This window comes from Acinonyx jubatus, chromosome A3, assembly GCF_027475565.1.
Source record: "Acinonyx jubatus isolate Ajub_Pintada_27869175 chromosome A3, VMU_Ajub_asm_v1.0, whole genome shotgun sequence".
In the NCBI taxonomy this organism is placed as follows: domain Eukaryota; kingdom Metazoa; phylum Chordata; class Mammalia; order Carnivora; family Felidae; genus Acinonyx; species Acinonyx jubatus.
The window spans coordinates 66,579,485-66,604,350 of NC_069388.1; the positions used below are offsets into that span (position 1 = coordinate 66,579,485).

The 24,866-nt window shown below is 40.7% G+C and overlaps 1 protein-coding gene across 3 annotated transcripts in view; it reads right to left on the reverse strand.

Annotated features, from left to right (window-relative positions):
• LHCGR (luteinizing hormone/choriogonadotropin receptor) overlaps window positions 1-24,866 on the reverse strand; it is a 121,523-nt gene that overhangs the window by 60,254 nt on the left and 36,403 nt on the right. For 2 of the 3 annotated variants that reach the window (XM_053200572.1, XM_053200571.1), the window contains exons 8-10: window positions 20,434-20,508; window positions 16,452-16,637; window positions 13,115-13,195 (exon numbers count right to left, since the gene is read on the reverse strand). In XM_053200572.1, the coding sequence (XP_053056547.1) occupies window positions 13,115-13,195; window positions 16,452-16,637; window positions 20,434-20,508 (342 nt within the window). Of the gene's footprint in view, window positions 1-1,499; window positions 7,980-13,114; window positions 13,196-16,451; window positions 16,638-20,433; window positions 20,509-24,866 lie in introns of those variants that run through there. The other variant, XM_027072495.2, reaches the window with a different exon arrangement.

A 24,866-nucleotide genomic window follows, 5' to 3' on the forward strand; every position in this document is an offset into this window, starting at 1 on the left:
CCTCAGAGTGATTATCCCTTTCCCTATGACCACTGCTATCCCAGATCCTTGTCTGGTTCTTGAGAACTTTGGGAGCTATGGGTTCTTTATGAATGTTGTCTACCATGAAATGTCTGTCTCTTCTACATGGAAGGCAAAAAGAGGGAACTCATTTGTTGTGTTTATTCCTGAAATGTACCCATCCAGGACTGAAGAGTATACTTTCTAGTGTTCTTCTTGCTTTCTTCCTCCCAGCATCATCCAATCATTCTGTACTTGTCCTAGACAAACTTTATTGCAAATTAAGGGTGGAATTTATTGACAGGGTCCATTCACTTGGGAATTGGGGTTTAATGTGTTGGTTTAAGTGTTTGGGAGAGGCAATAACAGGTGTTTTTAAAATTTCCTTCCTCTTTTCCACTGTGGATTTTAAAATCTCACTTTGCCTCAGCAATTTTTTAAAAATGGTGTATCACAAATACTATTATTATATTGATCCTCTTTATTTATTTATGTGGTCCTCTTTATTTTTTATCATTAGAGAAAAAAGTCACACTTGCCCCATTTGTGTCTCTGCATGCCCTCAGGCCCCTGATCCTTTAAAATGCAAAAAATCAATTTAAAAGTAAGCTTACCACAAAACAAAACAAAGCTAACAATCTTGGCATACTAATATAAATGATGATAGTTTTAGTGGTGGCTGCTAAGAGATTCTCTATTTTCGACCTGGTGCCCTTTTATTAGTCTCAAATAATCCTAGGAAAAAAATCCTACTTCTTGAGAAGTTGTCTAAATCAGTGATTTTCATTTCTTTTTTAGCCAGGATCTACACTAAGAAATTAACCAGTATATGTTTGCATGGATATAGACACACATAATACAAATTAAAGTTTCAGAAAATTATGCTTATCTTTAGCATGTAATGGCCTATATTTTCTGTTTGATTCTGTTCTATTGCATTAAAAATTGATGGTCTTGACCCACTAAATTGATTTAACTATGTACTGATGAGTCATGACTCATAGTTAAAAAAAAATATTACAGGGTGCCCGGGTGGCTCAGTTGGTTAAGCATCCGACTTAGGCTCATGTCATGATTTCGTGGTTTGTGAGTTCAAGCCCTGCATCGGACTCTCTACTGTGAGTGCAGAGCCTGCTTCTGATCCTCTGTCTGCCTTCCTCTCTACCCCTCCCTGACCTCACACATGTTCTCTCTCTCTCTTAAAAAACAAACAAAAAATGGGGCACCTGTGTGGCTCAGTGGGTTAAGCATCTGACTTCGGTTCAGGTCACAATCTCACGGTTTGAGTTCAAGCCCTGCGTCAGGCTCTGAGTGGACAGCTCAGAGCCTGGAGCCTGCTTTGGATTCTGTGTCTCCTTCTGTCTCTGCCCTTCCCCCACTTGTGCTCTGTCTCTATCAAAAATAAATAAATCTAAAAAAATAAATAAACAAAAAAAACCCCTGTTAAATATTGTCAGTTCATATGCTAAATAGAGCAAGACAAATCCTATTTAGTACATTTTAAAGAAAAAATTATTCTATAAATCCTACAGGTGGTATTTATCTGAGGTTTGGCTTTGATATGGTAGTTAGTACTTTTACTCATTATGTCCAAGCTTGAGCATTTCTTGCTGTATATTATAACAAAATTCCATAAGGTAGGTTCTACGTTCTTATAAATACAGTACCTTGGCAAATGTCATCCTGTACTCTTTTATAAGTGGAGAAAGTATCTCTATTATAGAGGTTACAGTTTTCTGTGTTAAATGAAATTTGTGAAAGTATCATGTGTCCTAATTCTGATTTCAAACTTTTTCTCATGCTCACATCCTACAGTGCTTTCTTACATACTTTCCACCTTTCCCTGCAGGCTAAGAAGATCTTGCTGAATTTGTACAGTTAGTCTCTTAGGGACTGACCAAATGACCTTGCCTGGAATACCTTCTTTACCTATTTTACTCAATGTGCTATAATTTGTGCACATAATCATCTGCACAGCTCACACTCCACAGGGCAAAGAGGTTACAGTTCTGGCCGAAGCACTCAGTTTCAGTAATTTTAGTTGTGTAGGAAAATACATAACTTTAGGATGAATAGCAACATTTAATTGGAGTAGTGAGCTGGGGAATTTAGTGGTGATTTTCTTTTGACTCCTGTTATTAGGTTAATATTATGCTGTTTTCATGTAAATACACTCTAATATGCCATGTGGGAACTTTGTGATTTATAACTAGAAAGCTAAATTATAAATAGGAAGGCTATGGTAATAACTCTTAGGAAGAAACTCAATATTAATAAAATATTGGACATTTTGAAGAAGAGATTATTTCCAGTTAGGAACACATTTATTGAAATCTTTGTGACATAAAGATTCTTAATTTACATGTGGACTTAATACATTTTTAAAAACTGTTTTTAAAAATATTTATTTTTGAGAGAGAGAGACAGAGTGTGAGTGGGGGAGGGGCAGAGAGAGAGGGAGACACAGAATCCAAAGCAGGCTCCAGGCTCTGAGCTGTCCACACAGAGCCCAATGCAGGGCTCAAACTCACGAACCATGAGATCATGTCCTGAGCCGAAGTCAGTTGCCCAACTGACTGAGCCACCTAGGTGCCCCTGGACTTAATACATTTCTGAGGAAACTAAAACCAGGCCCTTTACAGCAACTGTTAGGAATGGAGGACAAAGTAACTTTTAAAAATATGCTGTAAATTTAGATGACTTATTCTTGATTAAATAATGCTTCTTAGTCATTTGGCAATCTGCCAGTGATAATCTCTAGCATGGTATAAAACCCCCCCACAAGATAGAAAAAAATTTCTGGAGCGTTTGATATTTTTATAATTTATGTATGAAGGATTACACAGATTAAGAATACAAATGCTTTCTATAAGACCATCTCATAAGGAAATGTTGCTTCATAAGGATTTGTTTTATTTTTTAGTTATAAAAGTGAATCAGCTGAAAAAAATGATTAATCACCTAATATGTGTAAGATTCTAGGATAGATATAGTGGGAGAAACAAGTGAAAGAGATGAGTGTATCACTAAAGAAATTTATAAGATAGGTGAAATAAGAGATAGATGTGTAAAGTAGTAACACCCAGCCGTGTAGAATAAAAAATGAGTGAGAGGGACGACAAGTGCAAAAGAAGTCCAAAGAGAGACATCACTTTGGGTCACTTATTTATTGTCTACGCCCTGCTTTATTTCAGGTAAAGGAGGTGTCTTAAATTCCATGGATTAGGGAGAGGGTGAATTAAGAAGAGCTTGGTAGCAAAGATAAACCTGTGGCTGGGGCTTAAAGGTGCCCAAGGAGGGCAGGTAAGGAAGAGGGTGTATTCCAGAGGGTCCTAGTGGTATGGGTGCCAGAATGCAGAAGCATGGGGCACAGCTAAGGAAAGGCAAGTAGGACAATGTGTTGCCTGCAGAAGAAGAGCAGCAGATCAAGTGAGCAGGTTTTTGAGAATGAGTTCTGGAGCTCTTTGAATGTTAGGATAGGAGCTAAAACTTAAATTTATACATACTGATGAGCTGCTCAGGACTTTGGCATGTAAGTAATAGGATGAAATAGGATTTTAGGAAGATTAATTAGTGGTGGATATGAGAGTATGGACATGGCAAAGATAGGATATGAACAAAAATGAAGGAGATTTGATAGCACTTCTGAGGTAAGGGGGAATGGCCTGAAGTGTCTGTGTGACAGCAAGAATGCAAAATAAAGAATTGATGTGGAAGACAATTGAAAGGAACAGCTGGCGGGTCTTAGTGAGTGAAAAGATAAGAGGATGAGGGAGATAGTAAACTGTAGGTCTATGCTGTAACTTAAATTATAATGTAGAGAATAAAAATATTTGTGGAAAAGGCCATAAAAGTTATTTTCAGAGTATGTGTCCAAGTACCTTGGCTCAAAGAGTATTTAAGAAGACCTAATTTAAGTGGTTTCTCCACAAGGATATATTTTATTTTTTGTTTTACCTTCTTCTTTTTTGCTTACTTAGTTCTTTTGGTTCTCGGATTTATGAATTAATCAAAAAGTTTATTGTGTATGTATGTAGCACACAACTAATTAGTATTCTCTCATATCACTGAGACAAATTCTAGAACACTAGCTTACCAGAGAGGATTGCATCTGTAAATGTAAAGAGTAAAGAGAAGTAACTAGTTATATAGTAGAAAAGTCAGAAATGTGAAAAACATACAGAGAAGAGATACTTTGTAAATTTTATGAAATCTTTTATCTATTTGGATCACTTTGCACAATGACATAAAGGTTGAAGGTGGATTAAATACATAGTCTAGTTATGACTATACATTTATATAATAAAATGTCAAAGGAGAGCTAAAAACTGGAAATAACCCAGATATCCATCAGTGGAAGAGTGGAAAACAGTGTTATATTCATATAACTTGGCAATGAAATGGAATGGACTATTCAACAATGAAAAGAAAATTCAAACAACAGCCTGGATGAATAGCAGAAACATTGTGTTGAGTCAGAGAAGTCTTACACAGGAGTATATACTGTATGATTCCATTTATATGAAGTTCTAGAACAGGCAAAACTTATCTATGGGGAAAAAATCAGAACCATTGTTACCACTGGGGTGGTGGTGGGAGTGAGGGATTAACAAAGAAGGGGCATGAGGAAACTTTCTGAAGATGATAGTGTTCTATGTCTTCATAGAGGTTTGGGATCACATGGATGTATGCTCTTCTCAAAACTAAGTGGTATGCTTGGTATTTGTCCATTTTACTACGTGTAAGTCTCACCTAAAATGTAAATAAATATTGAGCCTTGGTTAGTGATAACCATGCTGAAGTGTATAGATAGGCTGATGAGTACTGATGTGTACAACTTATTTTATTTTTTAATTTTTAATTTTTTTGCTTTCAAAAATTTTAATTGTAGTAAAATGTATTTTTTAGAGTAGTTTTAGGTTCACAGCAAGATTGGGTGGAAGGTACATAGATTTCCCATATACCCACTCCCCCTGCCACACAACACATGGCCTCCCCCCTCACCAATATTCTCTACAAGGGTGGCACATACCCTACAATTGGTGAACCTCTTTTGACTCATCGGAGTCCGTAATTTACATAAGAGTTCACTCCTGGCATTCATTCTATGGATTTGGATAAATGTATAATGACCTGTATACACCATTATAGTATCACACAAAGTTTTTAAACATTTTTAAAAAATTTTTAATTGAAGTAAAGACCCTATAACATTATATTAGTTTCAGGTGTAAATCATAGTGATTTCACAGTTATATAAATTACAAAATGCTTACCAGGTAAGTGTAGTTACCATCTATCATCATACAAAGTTATTACAATATTATTGACTCTATTCTCTACGCTGTACTTTTCTATGCCTGTGACCTATTTATTTTATAACTGGAAATATGTACCATTTTATCCTCTTTACCTATTTTGCCACCCTTCTCCCCTCTGGCAACAACCAATTTGTTCTTTGTATTTATGAGGAAGTTTCTTCAGTTTGTTTTGATTTTTAGAGTCCACACGTAAGTGAAGTCATATAGTATTTCTTTTCTCTGTCTGACTCATTTCACTTAGCATAGTACCTTTTTGGTCCATGTCTAGGTCCATCCATTCATGGATGACAAAACTTCATTCTTTTTTACGGTCGAGTAGTATTTCACTGTGTGTGTGTATTTTCCAAATCTTTTTTATCCATTCATCTGTCTGTGGATGCTTGGGTTGGTTCTATAGCTTGGTTATTGTAAATAATGCTTCAATAAACAAAGGGGTCATATATCTTTTCAAATTAGTGTGTTTTTTTTTTTTTTTTGGATAAATACCTAGAAGTTGAATTATTGGGTTGGATGGGATTTCTATTTTGAATTTTTTGAGGAGCCCCATACTGTTTTACACAGTGGTTGCACCAATTTACCTTCCTACCAACAGTGGACAAGGTTTCCCTTTTCTCCACATCCTCGCCAACACTTGTTATGTCTTGTCTTTTTGAATGTAGCCATTCTCACATGTGTAAGGTGGTATCCCACTGTGGTTTTAATTTGCATTTCCCTTATGATTCGTGATGTTGAACATTTATTCATGTGTCTGTTGGCCATCTGTTTTATCTTCTTTGGAAAAATGTGTATTCAGGTTCTCTGCCCATTTTAAAATCAGATTATTTGATTTTTTTGATGTTGACTTCTTTATAAATATATATATTTGGATATTGATGCCTTATCAGATATATCATTTGCATATATTTTTACTTTTGCTCTCCTTGCCCGAAGATACTATCTAGAAAAGTATTGCTAAGGCCGATGTCAAAGAAATTACAGCCTATAGTTTCTTCTAGAAATTCTATGAGAGAAATTACATTTTAATTTTAATTTAGCTGCATATGGCTAGTGGCTACCAGATTGGACAGTGCATCTCTGCAGTGTGTTTTTCAAACTATCTGAGGAAAAGAACCAGTTATTTTAAATTTCAAATCTGTAATGGACTATAAATTGCAGTAAAAATTACTACAAAGGTGAAATGAGAAAGAAGCAAAGATATGTAAAATACCACCTCATTCAAAAGCACTAGATTCAACAGACATTAAATTACTCTGTCAAAATTGCTAGAAATGTTTCTACACACTTTCAGTTTTTGTATTTTGTGTCATCATGTACCAATGACAAGTAGTTTTTAGATTGGCAATGGTCATGGACAACACTTTGAGCTAGGTAGATATCTTGTTTTTGCTCAATGTGCTTGAGAATAAATAGTTTCCTAACACCAACTGTTTATGTTAAAATTACTGGTACAGATTATTTTTTACATGTTTAAGTACTACTCAATAATGTGGTTACTGATAAAACAGTTAACATTCTTTATAGCAAGTCTTGTCTGGGATAGCTGTATATTGACAGTGCAATGTAGACAACTTCAGGGTGGACTGAGAAGGCTTATTTGATCCAGTGAAGCCATTTTTGCAGTTAGAGGTATAAGCCAAAAAATCCTTCCTTCTATAAAGTTCAGCCCGATGTTTACAGCAGCCAAATTTGCTCAGCAACAGAAAGAAATCCCTTTGGAATGCCTTGGTGAAAATCGCATACAGAAATGGATTGGCACAAGAATTGACAGGATAAAAAAGAACCAGTAAAACTTTAGAATTGGTTACTGTGATAAGGGGCACTTTGAAGGCAGCTGAGATGGCAAAAAAAGAGATAGGTGCCATGCAGGTGAAATCAGTGAAGATGAGGACCGCCATTTTCTTAGCAATTTTTTTATCTTTGTTGGTAGCCATCAGCTCTGGATTTTGAACTGCAAAATAAATTTTAATGTAGCAAGCACAAATGATGATGAAGGCCACCACATTGAGTATCAGGATGGTTAATATGTAGACTTGTGAGAGAGTGGTTTCCACATCCATGGGGAGACAAATGCTGACCTTCATATAATTGCTGACACCCACAAGGGGCAACATGGCAACTAGAGTAGAAAAGAGCCATCCTACAAGCATAATAGGAATGGCATGTCTTAAACGCAGCTTTTGGTCCAGCTGAATAGCATAGGTTATAGTGTGCCATCTTTCTAGTGTGATAACTGTGAGTGTGTAGACAGAAAGCTCACTTGAAAATACAGTGAAAAAGCCAGCTGCACTACACCCATTCCCTGTCTGCCAATCTATGGCATGGTTATAATATTGTCCTTTGGTTTGGGAATCAACTGAGGCAATGAGCAGCAGATAGAGCCCCATGCAAAAGTCTGCAAAGGAGAGATTGCACATGAGAAAACGGGGCACTGTTAGTTTATAACGACTAGTCAGGAGAACAAAGAGGACAGTCACATTTCCCATGATGGCTAGGATATTAATAAGCCAAATCAGAACCCTGAGGAAGTCATAGCCCATAATATCTTCACAGGGATTAAAAGCATCTGGTTCGGGAGCACATCGGAGTGTCTTGGGTGAGCAGAAACCATAGTCATAATCCCAGGCACTCAGTTCACTCTCAGCAAAGATGGCAGAATAACTGTAAGAAGAATATTTTGTCTCAATGTAAACTTGAGATTTTCTATGATTCTTTGTATTTAAAAAAATGAGTCATCCTTAGTGTTTTTTTTTTTAAGCCTATGAAACAAAAGGGAACAAAGCCACAACAGCCTCAGTCTTAGGTTTGTTAAATTATTAACAAATAATGTTTATTTGTTAAATTATTGTTAAACAGTTTGTTAAATTATCTTAGAATTCTGAATGGAAATAGGAATTTCTTTAGGGAATGAAAAGCAATATATATATATATACACATATATATGTATATGTATATATGTATAGGTATCTCCTGTTGATGCACAGACTTATGAAGCTGTTTACAACGGATGAGTTTTCTTTGGAAAACAAATTTAGAGACACAGTATATGCTTGCTATGTCTACAAGAACCCTTTCTTGGCATTTTCCTAGGTATTCATCTCATTTAGTTGCCAAACTGCTGTCAAGCCATGTGTCTTTGGTAGAACACTAATGGGACTGAAGGGCTCACACTGCCGAAAATTATCAGCTGTGGGTAGACTAGCTTCAACATTGGTCCCTGGCTAATCAAATAGCCCAGGTAAGAAGTGGAAACCAAGGATGGACAATCAGAAACCCAGGAGCTGAAGCCAAATACAGATATGGACAATAGGGAGAAATGGTGAAAATAGATACTCCTTAGGGGTATGAGTCAAATTCAGAGAGTAGTTTGAAGAAGGGTTCCAACTCTAGTGAAGGAACAATCCCAACTTTGCTAACCTCTTCCTCCTAAACCCACTGCTAATAATTATGTTAAGATTTTCATCCTCTCTTGTAGGACAATTACATTAGTTTCCCCCCAGCATCTTTCCTCTAATTTTGGCCCTCTCTTGCTCCATCTGTACCTTCCTCCTACGATGGCTTTTCTTTACTTTTTTTTTAATGTTTATTTTTGAGGGAGAGAGTGCAAGTGGAGGGGAGGTAGAGAGAGAGGGAGACACAGAATCCAAAGCAGGCTCCAGGCTCTGAACTGTCAGCACAGAGCCGGATGCAGGGCTCGAACTCACAGACCATAGGATCATGACCTGAGCTGAAGTCGGATGCTTAACTTGACTGAGCCACCCAGGCGCCCCATAGAATGACCCTTCTTAAGTACAGATCTATTAATTCAAACTTTTGCTAGGTTCTTGTTGTCTGTGGGATAAAATCCAGACTCCTTGCGATAACCTCGAATGATTTGGGTTATGCCTCGTCCTCCAGTCTCATTTACAAGAAGCAATAGTGCTGCACAATTCGAAACCTGGGCTCTGGAGCAAGACTGACTTTACAGGCTGTGTAAACCTGGGTGGGAGGTTTACTTACCATCTCTGTGCCACAAGGTCTTCATTTGCCAAATAGAGATACTAATCATACTTCCCTCAGGAAGGTTGTGCTAAGGATTAACTATATTACTACCTACAGAATGTTTAGAATAATACTTGGCACATATTAAGTGCTCACTAAAAGTTAGGGATTCTTATAATTATCTCTTGCAGATTGCTTGTGCAATCTTCCCTTTGGTTACATGAAATGATGTAACCATTTCTGTGGCTCTCAGAATCTACTCTTTCATCCTTCTGTCTTTGTATGTGCTATTTCTTCTTCTTGCCTTCTCCTCATCTCTGGTGAATTCCTTCTTACTCTTAAAGGTAAGCCCCTCTGTGAAGCCTTTCTTGATTTCACACCCCTAAGGAGTTTATCACCCCTTCTCTCTGCCATGGCTGCACTTAAGTTCTATTGTAATTATCAAACCGTACTGCCGTTGTGTGATGATGGGTGGCTTCTTTAATAGTCTGTGAAGCTATTCTTTGATAGCTTGGGAGGCAGGGTACTAGGTCTTATTTATTTCTGAACTCTCAGTGCCTCACACAGTTTTGGCTCAGACTATCCAATAAATGCTTGTGGAGTGAATAAACCAGGCTGATCCTGGCCCTGAGAGGAATTGAAAAGATACAGGGACAATGAGTGTGTACAGTATGATGCATGTAGGCTTAACAAATTTTCTCTTTGCTCACAGTCTGCTAAAATAATCTTGCTAGCTAGAGGAATGGGCATAATTTTTCTGTCAGGGCCATTACAAATAGTATTTTACCTTAGGGTCCCTCATACATTAAAAGAGTATTTTTCTCTACTCTCAAAACTTAGCTACTCCTGTTCTGAACAGGAAAGTGTGAACCTAGTTCAGTGAGTGGATGAAATGACATATTTGAGCAGTACAATTACTGAAGGGAAATAACATAGATTAAAAAAAGAATAAAAAGAAATCCATGATCTGGGACTCCAAGATGATGCTAGAAATTCTTAGAAACCATTTTGGAACTAGCGAAGGATTGTTGCTATGTACAGAACATTGCACGGGAAACTCACCTGCTTTATTACTAAATATGGGTACATTTGTCCTCATCTCATGCCCATTAAAAGAATATCTGTTTTTTTTTTAATATTTAAAACGATGTGGTGGTTATAAAGAATGATGTAAGGAAATAGGTTATTTCTTAGCATTAGAAAAGTTCTTTTTAAGAAAATTTTAATTATTTTTGAGAGACACAGAGCACAAGCAAAGAGGGGAAGACTGAGAGGGAGACATAGAATCCGAAGCAGGCTCCAGGCTCTAGGCTCCAAACTGTCAGCACAGAGTCCAATGCGGGGCTCGAACCCATGAACCGTGAGATCATGCCCTAAGCCAAAGTCGGACACTTAACTGACTAAGCCACCCAGGCACCCCAGTATTAGAATTGTTCTTAAAGACATCTCACCGAACCCCTCATTTTATTGGTAAGGAAACTAAGATTAAAGAAGGCAAGTGATTAGCTCAAGGTCCCTCAGCACTAGGCTCTAGTGGCATCAGTAGGTCTTCATGTCCGTAGTGTATGGCCTTTCCTATACGTCAGTGTCTCTGTCAGTGCTTTTCAAAGTGTGGTCCTTGGACCACTTCCATCAGAATCACCAGGCTGTTTGTTAAAGTGCAGATTCCTGGATCAAATTCTCTAGGGACAGAGCCCAGGAACTTGTGTTTTAAGCAAGTTCCCTGGAGGATTCCTCCAAAATAATAGCCTTTATTAAATCAGGTGGAAACTTTCCAACTATTTCTGCCTTATTTCCTTTGCTGCTTTCCCCTTATCAAAACTACTTTAGCTGCTACCAGTAAAACTACTTCAGAAGCACTAATTCAAAGCTTCGAAAAATTCTGCCATGATTTCTGAATAAATTTCTATCAGTAAGAGGTCAAACATGTTCCTTGTCTCACTCCTCTGGTCCTTTGTCCTTTCTTTTTTTCTTTTTCTTTTCTTTCTTTTTTTTTTTTTTTGCCCTACTGAGCATCTGTCTAGCAATTTTTCTCCTTGGTGATTTGCCTTCAGACCAAATACCTACCTGCTACTTAGGTTTGTGTCCTGGGACAGTTCCTGAGGGGAGCCTCATGCTTATTGACAAAACCCGGCAGGGAACTGTCTTCAGTACTGAAGGGTCTGAATGGACTCGAATAGGCCTACAACATTGAGTCAGAGGAAGGAGGGGCCACTCCAGTTCCAATGAACAAAGACAGGAGGAAAGACGGGGACTGTAGGAGAACAAAGGGACCAGCCATAAATAACAGCAAGGACACTGATACCTTGGGGAGAGTAGGTAGGGCTTAGTGACTGGCTCTAGAATTTCTCACCTCCAGGGGCTTAGGAATAGCATTGTGGTGGGAAAGGGGGCAAGGGGATTTCACAGGGAGCACACTCTTTTTACCTAGAGTTTATGTACTAATTTCACATAGTTTTGGGGATGCTGGACATTAGGGGATTTGTTTTACAGCAGTGTTAGCATAGGAAACTCGAGACTGTAGACTTCTTTGGGAAGGCTTGGGGTGGGGCTGATGAGGATGATTGAGAGTGGGCTAACATCTCTTGTCCCCAAAACTACCCCTTGAGGCTACCAATGACTCCAGCCAGAAGTGTTTCCTGTTGATGAGGAAAAAGCCACAGGTTGCAAAAGAGTTAATGGAAGGTGACTGACAGACCATCCAGACAAGAGCAGGGAGGGTGAGGAAAAAGAACACTGGAGGACAGTTGGTGTTGGACCTAAATGAAAGAGAAAAGGATACAGAGTATGGTATTTCTAATGTACCCCAGATGCTGTTGCATTTTGTAACAACTCTCTTCACTTTTTTGGCTCTGAAAGCCAAATGATATTTCTGCTGTCCCTTGCAGATGAGGGAAAATGTCTCAAAAAAGGTAATTATTGTCCAGGGATACCCAGTGTTACAGGAACATTACTGCCAAGGATTCACATCCAACTTTGAGAAGCCCCAAAGCCCAAGGTCCTTCCAACATACCACCCTGCTGCCTCTTCATAACTTGCAGATTGATAGGGAAAAAAAACAAGAGAAAAGAAAAAAGATGTAGAAGAGGGAATGGAGAATGGCAAGGTATTGTAGAAGGGTATCAGGTTTTGTAGCCTGAAGGACACATGGGGGGAATAATAAAACTTCTAAATCACAGTAAATGTGGCCTAGGGACGCTGGGAGTATCTTTTGAGGCATGATCTTTTACATTTGAAGGTAGGTGAAATGCCAAGGCAGCCAGGAAAAATGTTAAAAAAAGTCAGTCAGTAGAATAGAAACGGATCTCCCATCCAGTGTATGTTAGTGATAGCATTGAGGTTGAATAATTTTAAGCTCCAGAGCATAGTAGTCAAGGTGGCCTGAATCTCTTTGAAGGGAAGTGACTGCTTCTAGAAGCCATGTTTGCAATCAGTTAATCTTTGTGGAATGCTGACCACTGACTAGTGAAAATTTCTAAAAATGAAGTCATTTTTTTTAAATGAAGTCATTTTAACAAGCCCTAAGTGACCTCAAAATACCTGCAAATAAAAATTTTAATTTCTTTGGAGAATTTAATTATAGAATGAATGTGTAGATACATTTTTTTAAAGAGTTTTTTTAAACAGTTAAATGTCTGTTCAACTGGATGCCACTTGTAAAGAAAAAATTCCCATTTTAAATCTATTAAAAAGTGCTTTGCAAACATCCCTCCAATGAAGACTTTTATCAAAAGAAAAGCATTGGCACTGATAATAATAAGGTGCACACAGAACGAGACATGGTTTCCTGAGTTTCTTTGCATGCAAATACTTACAGTGTTTCATTATTTGGTCTCCTTGCTGTGCTTTCACATTGTTTGGAAAAGTTTTCAAAAATGGAAAATGAAAAATTCTGCCTGAAAGAAAAGAGGTTTAAAAAAAAAAGCATTTGAGCCTTTGGTCTTTAAACTAAACATGATCATGTCTATTTATGCTTTGTTCATCCAAATTCTTTGCCCATTACGCCAGTCGTGTTCTGCACCATTGTCCTGACTGAAACATTTTCCCGGGAAAGAGGAAAGGCTTTGGCATTGTCATTAGAGGGCTTCCAGCTTAGATAAAATGCTTCTGAATGCTAAGTGTTTTGTGTGGGCTCCAGAGATGAAAAAACTTAAATTGGTCATATTGAATCACAGATTTTTCGATGCTTATTAAAAACTACCCTTATGGTATATGAGGGTTTGCTCCTCCCCACTCTCCTTACCACATTGCTCGTGATGAACAAATAGCCATTCAGAATTCATGGCTTTGAATTGTAACTAGGAAATATTTTCTGTGAGGATTTGAAGATACTGGACCTGACATGATGATGTGAATTTTCTGCTTTGTTTCCTTATGTGCAGAAATATATGTGGGTGTTCTCTACTCCTCCATCATTGCAAGAAGCTTAGCCTAATGGAAAGGGAAAAAGTATCAATAAATTAAAAGGGGCCTATACTTATTATATTCCTAAGGTGAAACCAAAGGGAGGCACACAGGAAAACTGGATGAAGAAATAGAGGGAAGGAGAGAAGGTGGTGAGAAACCCAACCTTTCCTAAGGAGGAAGGAGAAATGAGGCAGTCGAAATTAGAAATTTCTATGTTATTCTTCTCCAGCATTAACAAGATAATTCCTTATACAAACAACTTTGTATGCAAAGCAGGAAGGTGGATAATATAGCAGAACTATTTGACCTACTGGACTCACTTTCAAAAATTAATCAGCTTGTTATTTTGAGTCAGCCTTATAAATCCTCAAATTTGGACAAAGTGTGTGTGTGTGTGTGTGTGTGTGTGTGTGTGTGTGTGTGTTTTGATGCTGGCTCTGTATCTGATACCTAGAGATACTGTGTGTGAACCAATCTATAGTTAACAGGAAATGTGTTTGTTCTTAGCCTTCAGTTCATAGCACTGAGTTCCATCTACTCTTTTTAAAAATTGTAATCATAGATACCAAGGAGGTCTTTGGGACCATCTGCCCAGGCAGCTGTGTGTGTTATCCAGGCTCAGCAGCTGCAGGGCAGGGGGGTGACTTAGAGTTTACATAAACATTCCACTGGCCCAGCTTCAGGCTGTCCCATCTCCCTAGCATCCAAGGTTTCGAGCTTTAGGGATATAGAGGGAGTCACTTAAAGCTTGTAATCCCAATCAAGACAACCTCTGTGTGACTGTATTCCTATCTCACTTTGATACTGGCCTACAACTGCATAATCCTCTCCCCACCTTTTTTACCCAGAGGTAGTCTCTTTCATGTACTAGAATAAAAAGCCCCTGAACTAGCTTTTTTATATGCCAGTAATTTCAGAAGGGATGTGCCCTCTTTGCCACAAAATTTGAGGTGTCCAGAATCAGCCTTATCATGAACCAGGGTCTGTATTGTTCCCCTAATCGGTCTCTCACCAGCTTTGCTCACCTCCAAGCCATCCTCCAGAGCTGCTGGAGTGTTATTTGACAAAAGTAAATCTGAGTAATTTTGCTTTGAATTCGTCAGTGGTTCCCCATCCTCTGAACAACCTGGCCCAGCACTCAGAGCCCATCACAACTGTCTCTCTCTGTGTCCTCCATGTACCCATAAGTCATCTTGTTCCAGTTTTTCTGAGGGATTTCCATCCTTTGTGTCTTGCCTTTGTGCTTTGCCATGAGCTACCTTGTCTTCTCAGCATGGTTTTACCCAAACCTGCCTAGCCACCTCTTATCCCTTCTCCAAAACTCAGTGGAAGTCATTTCCTCAGGAAGTCTTCTGTAAGTTCTGTTGCTGTTTAGAAACTCTTCCTTTGTGCTCCCAGAGTATTCTGTTATGTTCTCAGCTCTACCATTACATTTGCTATATTGTACTTAAACATTGGCTCTCTTGTGTGTTACCACCACACAGCTGTTTGTGATTTTCCCGGGTGGAATGAGCTCTTAGTTATTTTTGTATCTTCAGACTTTTGCACAATGTCTGGAACTAGATAAGTGCTCAATTAATATTTTTTTGAAGCTCAGTTAATGATGCATGGCCCTCCGAGTACTTTGTCTTCTTGGTTACATCAAAAGCTTCAGATCTAGCTTCACATACCTCTGCAAGGCACAAAGTAGATGTACAGTAATATGTTGTTGGTTGATTCATTGTAAATAGGTTGATTCCACACAAAAACAGCAGTATCCTAGTGTCACTCTTCCAGTGCCTCATCTAATTAATTGAGAATATCTTCTTAGGCTGTGTAATAACACTTTAGGGCAGATGTTTTCCCAACAGTGAGTTGTGACCCATTGGTGGGTTGTATAAACAATAAAGTGCACACGACTAGCATTAAAAACACAAACAAACATGAAATAGAGTAAAATAGATAAGAAAAATCTGTGTGTATCACACATGTAAAAAAGTTAAGTATTGTTTTATTTGTTACCTATGTGACCTGTACTGGTTTGCAGCGTAAAAAGAGGTATTTCTTATTATGCATCTTAGTAAAAAAAAAAATTCTGGAAAACAATCGTTAAGAAAAGAATGAAATGCTGCACACCCTGTCATTCCATTCTGGATTGAAATGTATCAGTGGAATCAGTAAGATGCCCCCCACTGGACTCAAATCAGCCAGGAGCTTGTGCCCTTTTTGTTCAGGCACTGAGCTAATCCTTAGAGAGCAAGAATTCTGTTCTGAAATGAAAGATGGTCTTCTTGCTGCAAGAGAAATAGCTTTAAAAAAAGCCTCTGTAGAGTTTTGTGTCCATTTTTTTTATTATTAAGGATTTAGACATTAGGTAAAATTTACTCTCTTGAGCCTACTTCCCTCCTTTAAAAATGATGCTCTCTGATAAGGATTAGAGCTAATTGATCTTTAAGATGTCAGTTTCATACTCCATTTTGCAACTGCAATTATAGCCTAATTTAAGGTTATTATAATTCAGTTATCCTGGAATAGGCTACAAAGATCTTGTAGCTGCAGGGTGAATTGACTGGAATCAGTTTTTGGGAAGAAACAGGATGGCTCATTTTCTTCTTGTGTCTCTGAAAGTGACCCCATGGCTTTGGAGCTGATCTAGAGCAGGGAGTGAAGGGGCAGGAAGCTGTCGACCAGTTGACTGTTTTGAAATTTGTTTCTGCCACAGGTTGGCAGGCACTACCTTTTTTTTTTTTTTCTTTTTTTACTTACTCTTTTGTTGGCAAGTTTCTAAAAGCACAGCAGTGGCTGGGGTAAGTCAGTGTGGCATCCAGGAGGTTGGTGAATTTTTCCCTTGATGGCAGTTTTTTTAGAGAATAGGATGATGTGGCAATGAGTGTATGGATGGACTCCAGCCCATAGCTAGGCAGGGCTTGCAATTTGGTGGATGAAATATCCCTGAAAAATAGAAAGGAGCAAGCCTTTTTGTTTACTGTATAGGATGAAACCTCCTCTCAGCAATAGTACTGTTCTAGGTTCTGAGGAATCTTTTCTCCATCTTGCCTTCCCCCTAATTCTCCATTCAGTTACTCTCATTAAGATAAAAATTCAAAATCTATGCTGTGTTTTTTTCCTCATATGCACTCCATTATTCCTTTCAAGGTTGAGTGTAACTCCTTACACCTGTCATACATTCATTAGCATTTCTCCCCCACCCCCCTTCCTTCCTCCCTCTCTCCACTTAGCAGGCATGAAATAACTACTTGCTTTGTGAGACAGTAGACACATGCAGTGACATCAGCTTTTGTGCTGTATCCCAGGGGGAAATACTCAGGGCTTCAGATGCCTCCGTCTTTGTTCAAGCCCCACAGGGTAGGTTTTCATGAAGCACAGATTGCTTATACTGCTAGGAGCTGCTTATGGCCTTAGCTGTCATCTGCCTGGGATGCAGACTGCACCTTCTCTAAAGGCAAACTGGATTCACCAGTCCAAAGCAAGCAAGCAAGCACTTGGCCGGGAAAGCAGAACTGTGTGGAAAGCTTAGGTTTTGTAAACAAGGTCCCAAACTTTTTGGTTTTTCTAGACTTGAGAGAATGTCTGAGAACAAGGTAAATGTGAAGAGGAAGAAGAGTCCGTGGAAATTTTGAAATCCTGCCCATCTCCTAAGTGGTTGCTGCTGATGCCCCCATGAAACTTTTCCAGCAGCACAGTCCCCCTCAGAAAATTGTCCCAATGCTTAGTGCCCAGCACATGGGAGGGGATCAATAGATGACTGATAGATGAACTTGACAACATGGAGCGATGGCTAGTGTGGGCCTTTGGTGGAACAGTTAAGACAGCAGAATTTACCTCAGGGGCTTCAGATTACTGCTGCTTTTGTGTACTCATTGATTTAGGTAACCAGTGTTCTCATCCTGCTTTATAGAGTTATCCTGAATGTGTTAGGGATATAGCACACAACTTGTGTGTGTCTGATGGGTTTTTTTTTTGAGGGGGGTATATATTTTAAATTAGGATTGTAGAAAAGGCAAGGTCTCATCATGGAGGAGTAAAATTTCTGATAATATATTTTCAGTCTCAGTAGAAGACCAGTGGGGAAGTATTTTTGGGTTGTGGGTGGAAGGAACTCTCCTAGACACCACTTACATTCTAAGGGTGTAATGAGAACAGCTGCTTAATGAAATAAGACTAGGTCTGGTCCAAGTGTTCTGGCCAAGACAGGGCCGGTGTCTCCAGTACTCGCAGTTATTTCTAAGCAGGTGGACCAAGCAGCTCTTCAGGCAAAGACTAGCAGGCAGGGTGTCTTATGACCACACTAACTTCATCATATACTGTGTCTGACCCAGAGGCAACTCTCTTTGGCTATCTAGTGGCTGGGTTGGTAGCCAGCTTGCTCTAAGAGCTCTGCCTACAGGGTGTGCTAGACTGCAAAGTCTTCAACCAACCTGTAAGATTATGAGTCTGGTGTACTTTGAACATGAGACATACAGGACCTGTGCGGTAGGGTGGCAGAAGCTGAGACACAGCAGAGAAAACACTTGGCATGAGCCATGAGGTAGTGGAAGCAAAAATATGAGGTTGAGTAGAGAGAGAGTGAGGATTGAGAGTGATGGAAGTTAGGAAATTGAGAAGGTCTGGAGTTTTTGTGGCAGGAATTAGGAAGTAAACAGAGTCAAGGGTTGATGGTTGCAGGAATTAAGAAGTAGAGTCAGAATGGATACTGGCAGGAGCTGGGGATTAGGTGAAGTCAGGGGTTGACAGTGCTGTGGGCTAGGAACTGGATGCTGTCTGGGGTTGACAGTAGTGGGGGTTAGGAAGTAGCACAGAGGTTGACAGTGGCAGGGTAGGAAGCAGAGTCAAGAGTTAGTAGCAAATAAGGGTTAAGAAGTATTTAGGAGTTGATGGGGGCAAGAACTAAGAAATAGAGTTGGGATTAATAATGGTGGGAGTTGGAAAGTAGACAAAATCATGAGTTGATACTGGTAGGAGCTTCAGGATTAAGAATTACTGGGTTGGTTCATTCCTTCCCCTGATCAAAACTGTAAAGCCTCATGTCATCTCAGAACACAGGTGAAGTCCTTATAATGGTCACAAGGCCCTTCACGACCCAGCTGTCTGCCACCTCTCTGTCCTTATGTTCTAGAACTCTCCTCTTTGCTTGCTCTGCCACACTGGCCCCCTTTCTTTTCTTCCATTACACAAGGCAAGTTCCTGCCTCTGGGCCTTTGCTTTGCCCTTCCCTCTACCTAGAATGCCCCTCCTGTCAATACCTACATAATTTGCTCCCCCACTTATTTCAGGTGTTTGCTTAAATGACACTTTTCAGGTTAGTCTTCCCTGACCATCCTTTTTAAAATGGTAACTCTCTCTCCCTAGAACTCCTCCTTCAGCCAACTGAATTTTTCTCCCTCACAACCAGCGCCTACATCTGCATACTACATATTTTATTTACTTATTTGATCCTCGTCTGTCTTCCCCCATTCTGTGAAGGAAGGCAGACATCTTTTTCTTATGCTCTGTTTCTCTCTCTCTGCCTAATCCAGTACCTAGCACACAGTAGGGACTTACAAAATCGTTATGGGGTTAATGAATGGATGAATGACTGAATGAATAAGCAAGCAAATGAACTGGATTACACTGTTCACTCTCCTTCTAGCACTTTCCTAATTTCAAAATCACCCGCTTGTTTGCCTATTTATTGCTGTCTCCTCTCGGTGACTCTAATCTCTTTAAAGGCAGGGACCAGAGCTATTATGCTCACCAGTCTCTCTGGCATGCTGCCTGGTAAACGGGATGTGTTCAATCAGTGTTTGTTGAGTGAATGAGTAACAGCATACTAGAGTAGGCAGTAAAGGGCCTGGCACCTCTGTGGAGGAAAGATGAGGTCACCCCAGGTTAGAGCTGCAGAGCCTCTGGAACCCTGTTGTCTTTTTCCTCGAAGTCTGACTACAGCTACAGTCGTTTCCTATGGGATATTCAGGATTTCCAAGGCTTTGTCAGGAGACTCTTGATTCAGTTTCCGTTCCTTTACACTTTCTCGCATGTCCTCACACGAAACTACCAAGAGTTGAGGAAACTTGGTTCTGTTGTTTGCCTCCTCAGGGAGCCTGATGCACAGTAGCTCAGCTCTGTTTGGACAAGTGCCACGGGAAAGTCTAATCTCTGGCCTTGGATGCCCACGAGTGGATGCCAGGTGGGCAGCCTTCCCTGTGCTAGCACATGAGGTGGACCTCCATACTTGGTATTACACACTGAATTGTGTCTCCCCCAAATTCACGTGGAAGTCCTAATGCCCCAGTATTTCAGAATGTGACCTTATTTGGAAATGAAATCTTCATGGAGGTAATCGTGTTAAAAATGAGGTCATTGGGATGGGCCCTGATCCAGGATGACTGGTGTCCTTATGATAGAAGGGAAATTCAGAGACAGGCAGGTAGATACACACAGAGAATGCCTCGTTAAGGCTGGAGTTACGTTGTCACAACCAGAAGGAAGGACCAGCAGCAAGGAGAGAGGCCTGGAATAGATCCTGTCTTCACAGCCCTCAGAAGGAACGAGCCTGCCGACACCCTGATTTCAGACTCTGAGCCTCTAGAACGGAGACCATCGATTTCTGTCATTTCAGTGCCCCCAGTTAGTGTTATTGGTTAACGGCAGCCCTTTCCCATGCAGAGGCTGACTGTCCACAAACTGGGCTGGGGACAGTGTGGCTGGACCCCTGGGTGGGGAGGGGAGGCAGCACCACTGTACTCACAAGATGCTAGGCCCCGTGGCCCCCCAGAAGGCTCCATTGTGCATCTTCTCCAGGTGTGTGTTTTCCTTGAGCTCCCTGTGGGGAAGGACAGTGTTCTTAGTGGGGTTGGCACTTCGTGGGTTAACAGTCACCGCTGCGTGTGCACACGTTTGGAGCAGCCTGCCTGTGCGGTGCTCAGCCGTAGAGGGAAAAGGGGGATTATAGAAGAAGGGGAAAAGACATGCTGGTGCCAGGCTTATTGTAAAACTGCCCACGTGTGTGTCTGGGCCCACCTTTCCCCTGCAGATTCCCCCTCACTCAGTAGAACGCTTTGTCCTGCAGCTTCAAGTCCTCACCCTTTCCTGTTCTGGGGTCGAGAAGGTTTGCTACCGCACAGCTGGGCGGGGATGGAAGTGCTGCTCCAGTGTTCAAGGCTGAAGGGTGGAGGCGCAGCCTGCTCTGTATCAGGTGCTCAGCTGCCCTGACCTTGGAGGCCTCAGAGCTGGTTAATAGCAATATGCTGAAGTTTGCAAATACTTACTTGAAAAGAAAAAGTAGGGTCCAAAGTTACCCTTTTCAGATATGCATTCTCACTGGGTAGGAAAGGGGAGGAAGGACAGCCTGTGCAGAAAATTGCCCTACACCCAGCATGCCCCACTCGGGGTTCCGTGTTGGGTACATGATAGTCCTCAGGTGTGCGTGTTGAGGACCACTGGGCTTCTGTTCCTTGAGCTCCAAGCAGCTCAGGGTGAACTGTTCAGGAATAGCTCAGCTTGGTGCTGCTGAGCAGCCTGCTCTGGGCCCTCATGCTGGTGTCTCCAAGCCCAGGCCCCTCTCTGGGTGGACGAGGGAGCTGGGAGCGGGGTCCCTGGGCTCAGGCTTGCCAGCCTTCTTTTGAGCACTTTCTTTCTACAACAGAAGAGTGGTGACTCAGGGCATTCTGGAAAATGCATCCATTGTCGATGTGATGATTTGAAGCATAGCAGGATTCTCCTGCATCACTGTTACAGTGTTACATGGCAAAACAAATAGACCAACACTCACTCTCCCCTCCCTTGCAGGAGGCATAGGCAATTACCTGGTTCATCTCCTAGCTCTCCATCTTCTTCATTGTCTTCCTGCATGTCTCCACATCACGCCTGCCATTTAAAAACTGCAACCCCCCCTGCATCTCACTCCCTGGGTGGCTGTTTTCCACATGCTTCTACTAAGCGTTCTCCTCAGAAATCCTCAGCCCTTCCATCAGAATGCACCCGTCAGTCTCACACAGTCCTATCCCCTGGGTGTATTTCTACTTTCAAAGAGATGAGGTTGTCAGAGTCAATTGCTGTTTAAGATCTAAATCAAAAGAAAATTTCCTTCCCAAACCTCCATGGCTCTTTTCCCTGATTTGGTTTGTTTTAATTATGTTCTGTTATGGTCATAAATCATCGAAATGGGGCTCTGTGAGCAAATAATCGTCATGTCAGCCAGGTCAAATTAATTGCTCAAATTTCATGACAGAACTTTTCACGTGTTTTATTAAAAGATCTTTCTGTGTACTGATAACTCCGCAGTATGTAACTCGGTTAAAAACAAATCAGATTCGTCTACCACGTTTTCCTAGGGGTCACTTTCAGGTTCTCAAGTGACACAGCCTTCCAGGTATGAGAAGCACACACAGGATAACCTCTTGAAGCACAGTGGGAGAACCCCCGAGCCCCACCCAAAATTTTCACAAGTGGGGTGCTCTGAGAATGACAAGGGGTGACTCTCAGAACCCTGGAGGTGTCTGAGGGCAACCCTCTGGTGCTGTGTCTCTCCACCCTGTCCTAACTTAGTTAGGTAGAAAATTCAAGAATTTTGTAGGGCTTTGGTGTCATCATTCTGAACAACTTTGGACAGGCCCATTTGTGAGGAAGGTGTAGAAACTGGGTTGAAGGTACACTTTGAAAATTTTGCTTGACAGTTTTGAAACCTACTCCCTCCTTCAATCCTTCAGGGGACCTCCTTGCCCTTAGAAGAGAATTTAGAATCTTTTCCATTGCCCCTGAGTTCTGCATGGTTTGCTCGCTCTCTATCTCTAGGTTTGTCTCATACTGGTTTCCCATTGTTGATGACCCTCCAGCCACACTGGCCTCCTCTTAATTCCTGGAGCTTACAACTACTTTTCTTTGCCACTTCAGGACCTTTGCACATCCTGTTCCCCCTTCCCATGACACGCTTCCCCTCACTATTGCCATAGTGCACTCTTTGTCATCTTCTGGGTTCAGCCTACGTTTCATGGCCCAGGGATAGCCTACATCCATGGCCAGGCTATCCCTGGACACCTAACCTAAAGCCAGACAGCCCCTGTACTCTCATAGATCTCAGTAATGGGTTATTTCCTTCATAGTATATATTCCTATCTGCAGTAAGTTCATTTATTTACTTGCCTTTTTGTCTGTCTCTTCTGCTAGAACAGAAGCTTCATGAGGACAAGGACTCTTTCCACTCTGCCGTTGCAGACCCAGCTCCCTAACATGGTGCCTAATATATACTGGCGATGCTTAATGTTTGTTGAATGAATAAATGAATGAAATTGATTTGTTTTCTTGGCAAACTGATTTGTGTTCTTGGTTTCCTCTTTCTTGCAACAGTAAGATGTAGGGGATACAGAATCTTGACTAGTTGAACTTTTTGAGGTACACATCCCATTTTGGCATCCCTGATGCAGCTGGGACACTGCTGATGAAGGCCCTCTTGACTGACACCCTGTTTTCTCTGACCTCCCAAGGATGTTTTCTGTTGGTTTTCCTCCCACTCTGTTTGCTTTTGCTCTGCTTCTCTTCCTTCTCTCTTGGTGTCCCCCAATTTTATATTCAGTTCTCTTACTCTGCCCCCTCATCCAGGTGACCTCAGCCACAAAGGCCTTCAGTTACCCCCTCTATTCAGATAGCCGATATCTGTCTCTAGCCTGTACAACCCCCACCCCAACCACTGTCCTTTCTGCCAACAGATGAACCTTCTTTAAGCACCCTCATACTTCATTCCCATCCCAGAACTTTCAACGGCCTCTCATTTTCTATAAAAGAGAGTCCTAATCCTTTACTGTGGCATCTAAGGCCCTTCCTGCTTTGTCCCTAACCCACATCTAGTTCTTTCTAAAAGGTACTGTTTGCTGTTCTGTGAACACATGCTTCCCCCTCTGGGCCATTCTCTTTGTTGTCCTCTGCTTGGGATGCATTTTCCTTCTGTCTTTACCTGTCCAACTGAGGCCCAGCTCAGAGTCTACATCTCTCAGGAGGCTTTCTCTAATTTCCTTCTTTTCTGCCTTTGAAATCCCAGAAGACTTTACTTCTCTCAGGGGAGGCATCACACTTTGCCTTCTGTTTTAGTTACTACTTAGTATACAGTTTATATACCATCTGGCAATGCTTCTTCCTAGGCTGTAAGCTCCTGTGGGGCAAACACCAGGCCTTACTCATTTTCATTTCCACCCCAAATGTAGCATATTCCTTCAAACATAGCTGATGCTTGGCAAACCCTTGTTGAGTGAATAACTGCATGAGGCATCTGAAAGTACTGTGCCAGGAGAGGATATGCCTCTGATTTAAATTTGGCAGAAACAGATTCAATTGGATAGAGTGAACTCTTCATTAGATTCAAGTCAACAAGAAAATGAGGGAAATTTTTCTCCATGATAGGAAGCTATCATTTCTTGAGCACTTGGTATGTGCCAGACTCAGGCTAAGACCATAAAAATATAATTATTTTTCCTTCATTCATTCATTTGTAATTAATTAGCTGTGCAATGTAATAAATGATAAATGAACACCCACTCTGTGCTAGGCACTGTGTTAAGTACTGAGGATACAAAACAGACCTTTTCATTTTGGTGGGGATATCCTCAAAATAAGCCTATTAATAGCTCTATTTCATGGATGAGAACACTGTGGCTGGGATAGGTTAAGTAACTTGCTCGTGATCAAGCTGATAAATACTGGCATTGGAGTTTAAGACCCAGTTAGTGACTCTTAGATCTGTTCTCATAACCACCAAGCTCTGTAGCATGGTACCAATATACTAGAGTATTTAATTAATATGTATAGTTAAAATAAATAGTATGTTGTAAAGACTTATGTTACCCAACTTGGCAGCCTCAGCATCTCCTGGAAGCTTGCTCAAATTACAAATTCTCAAGCTCTACCCTAGCCGCAATGAAGCGAAGTCTCTGGAGGTGGGGCCTAGGAATCTGTGTTTTAACAATCTGCACCTTATTCTTGTGTGTGTTAAAGTATGAGAAGCACTGGTATAGACTACGGTTGATACAACGTATCATAAAAGTCTTTTCATTTGTTTTCCTTAATTTTGGCTTCAGTTGAGCTTTTCAGGCTCAAGTTTTCAATAGTTTGCTTAGTTTTTATTATATCCAACTGTAGGGTGATTGTTACCTTACTCCTACCTGTTAGGGTTCAAATAGACCCAGCCCCAGT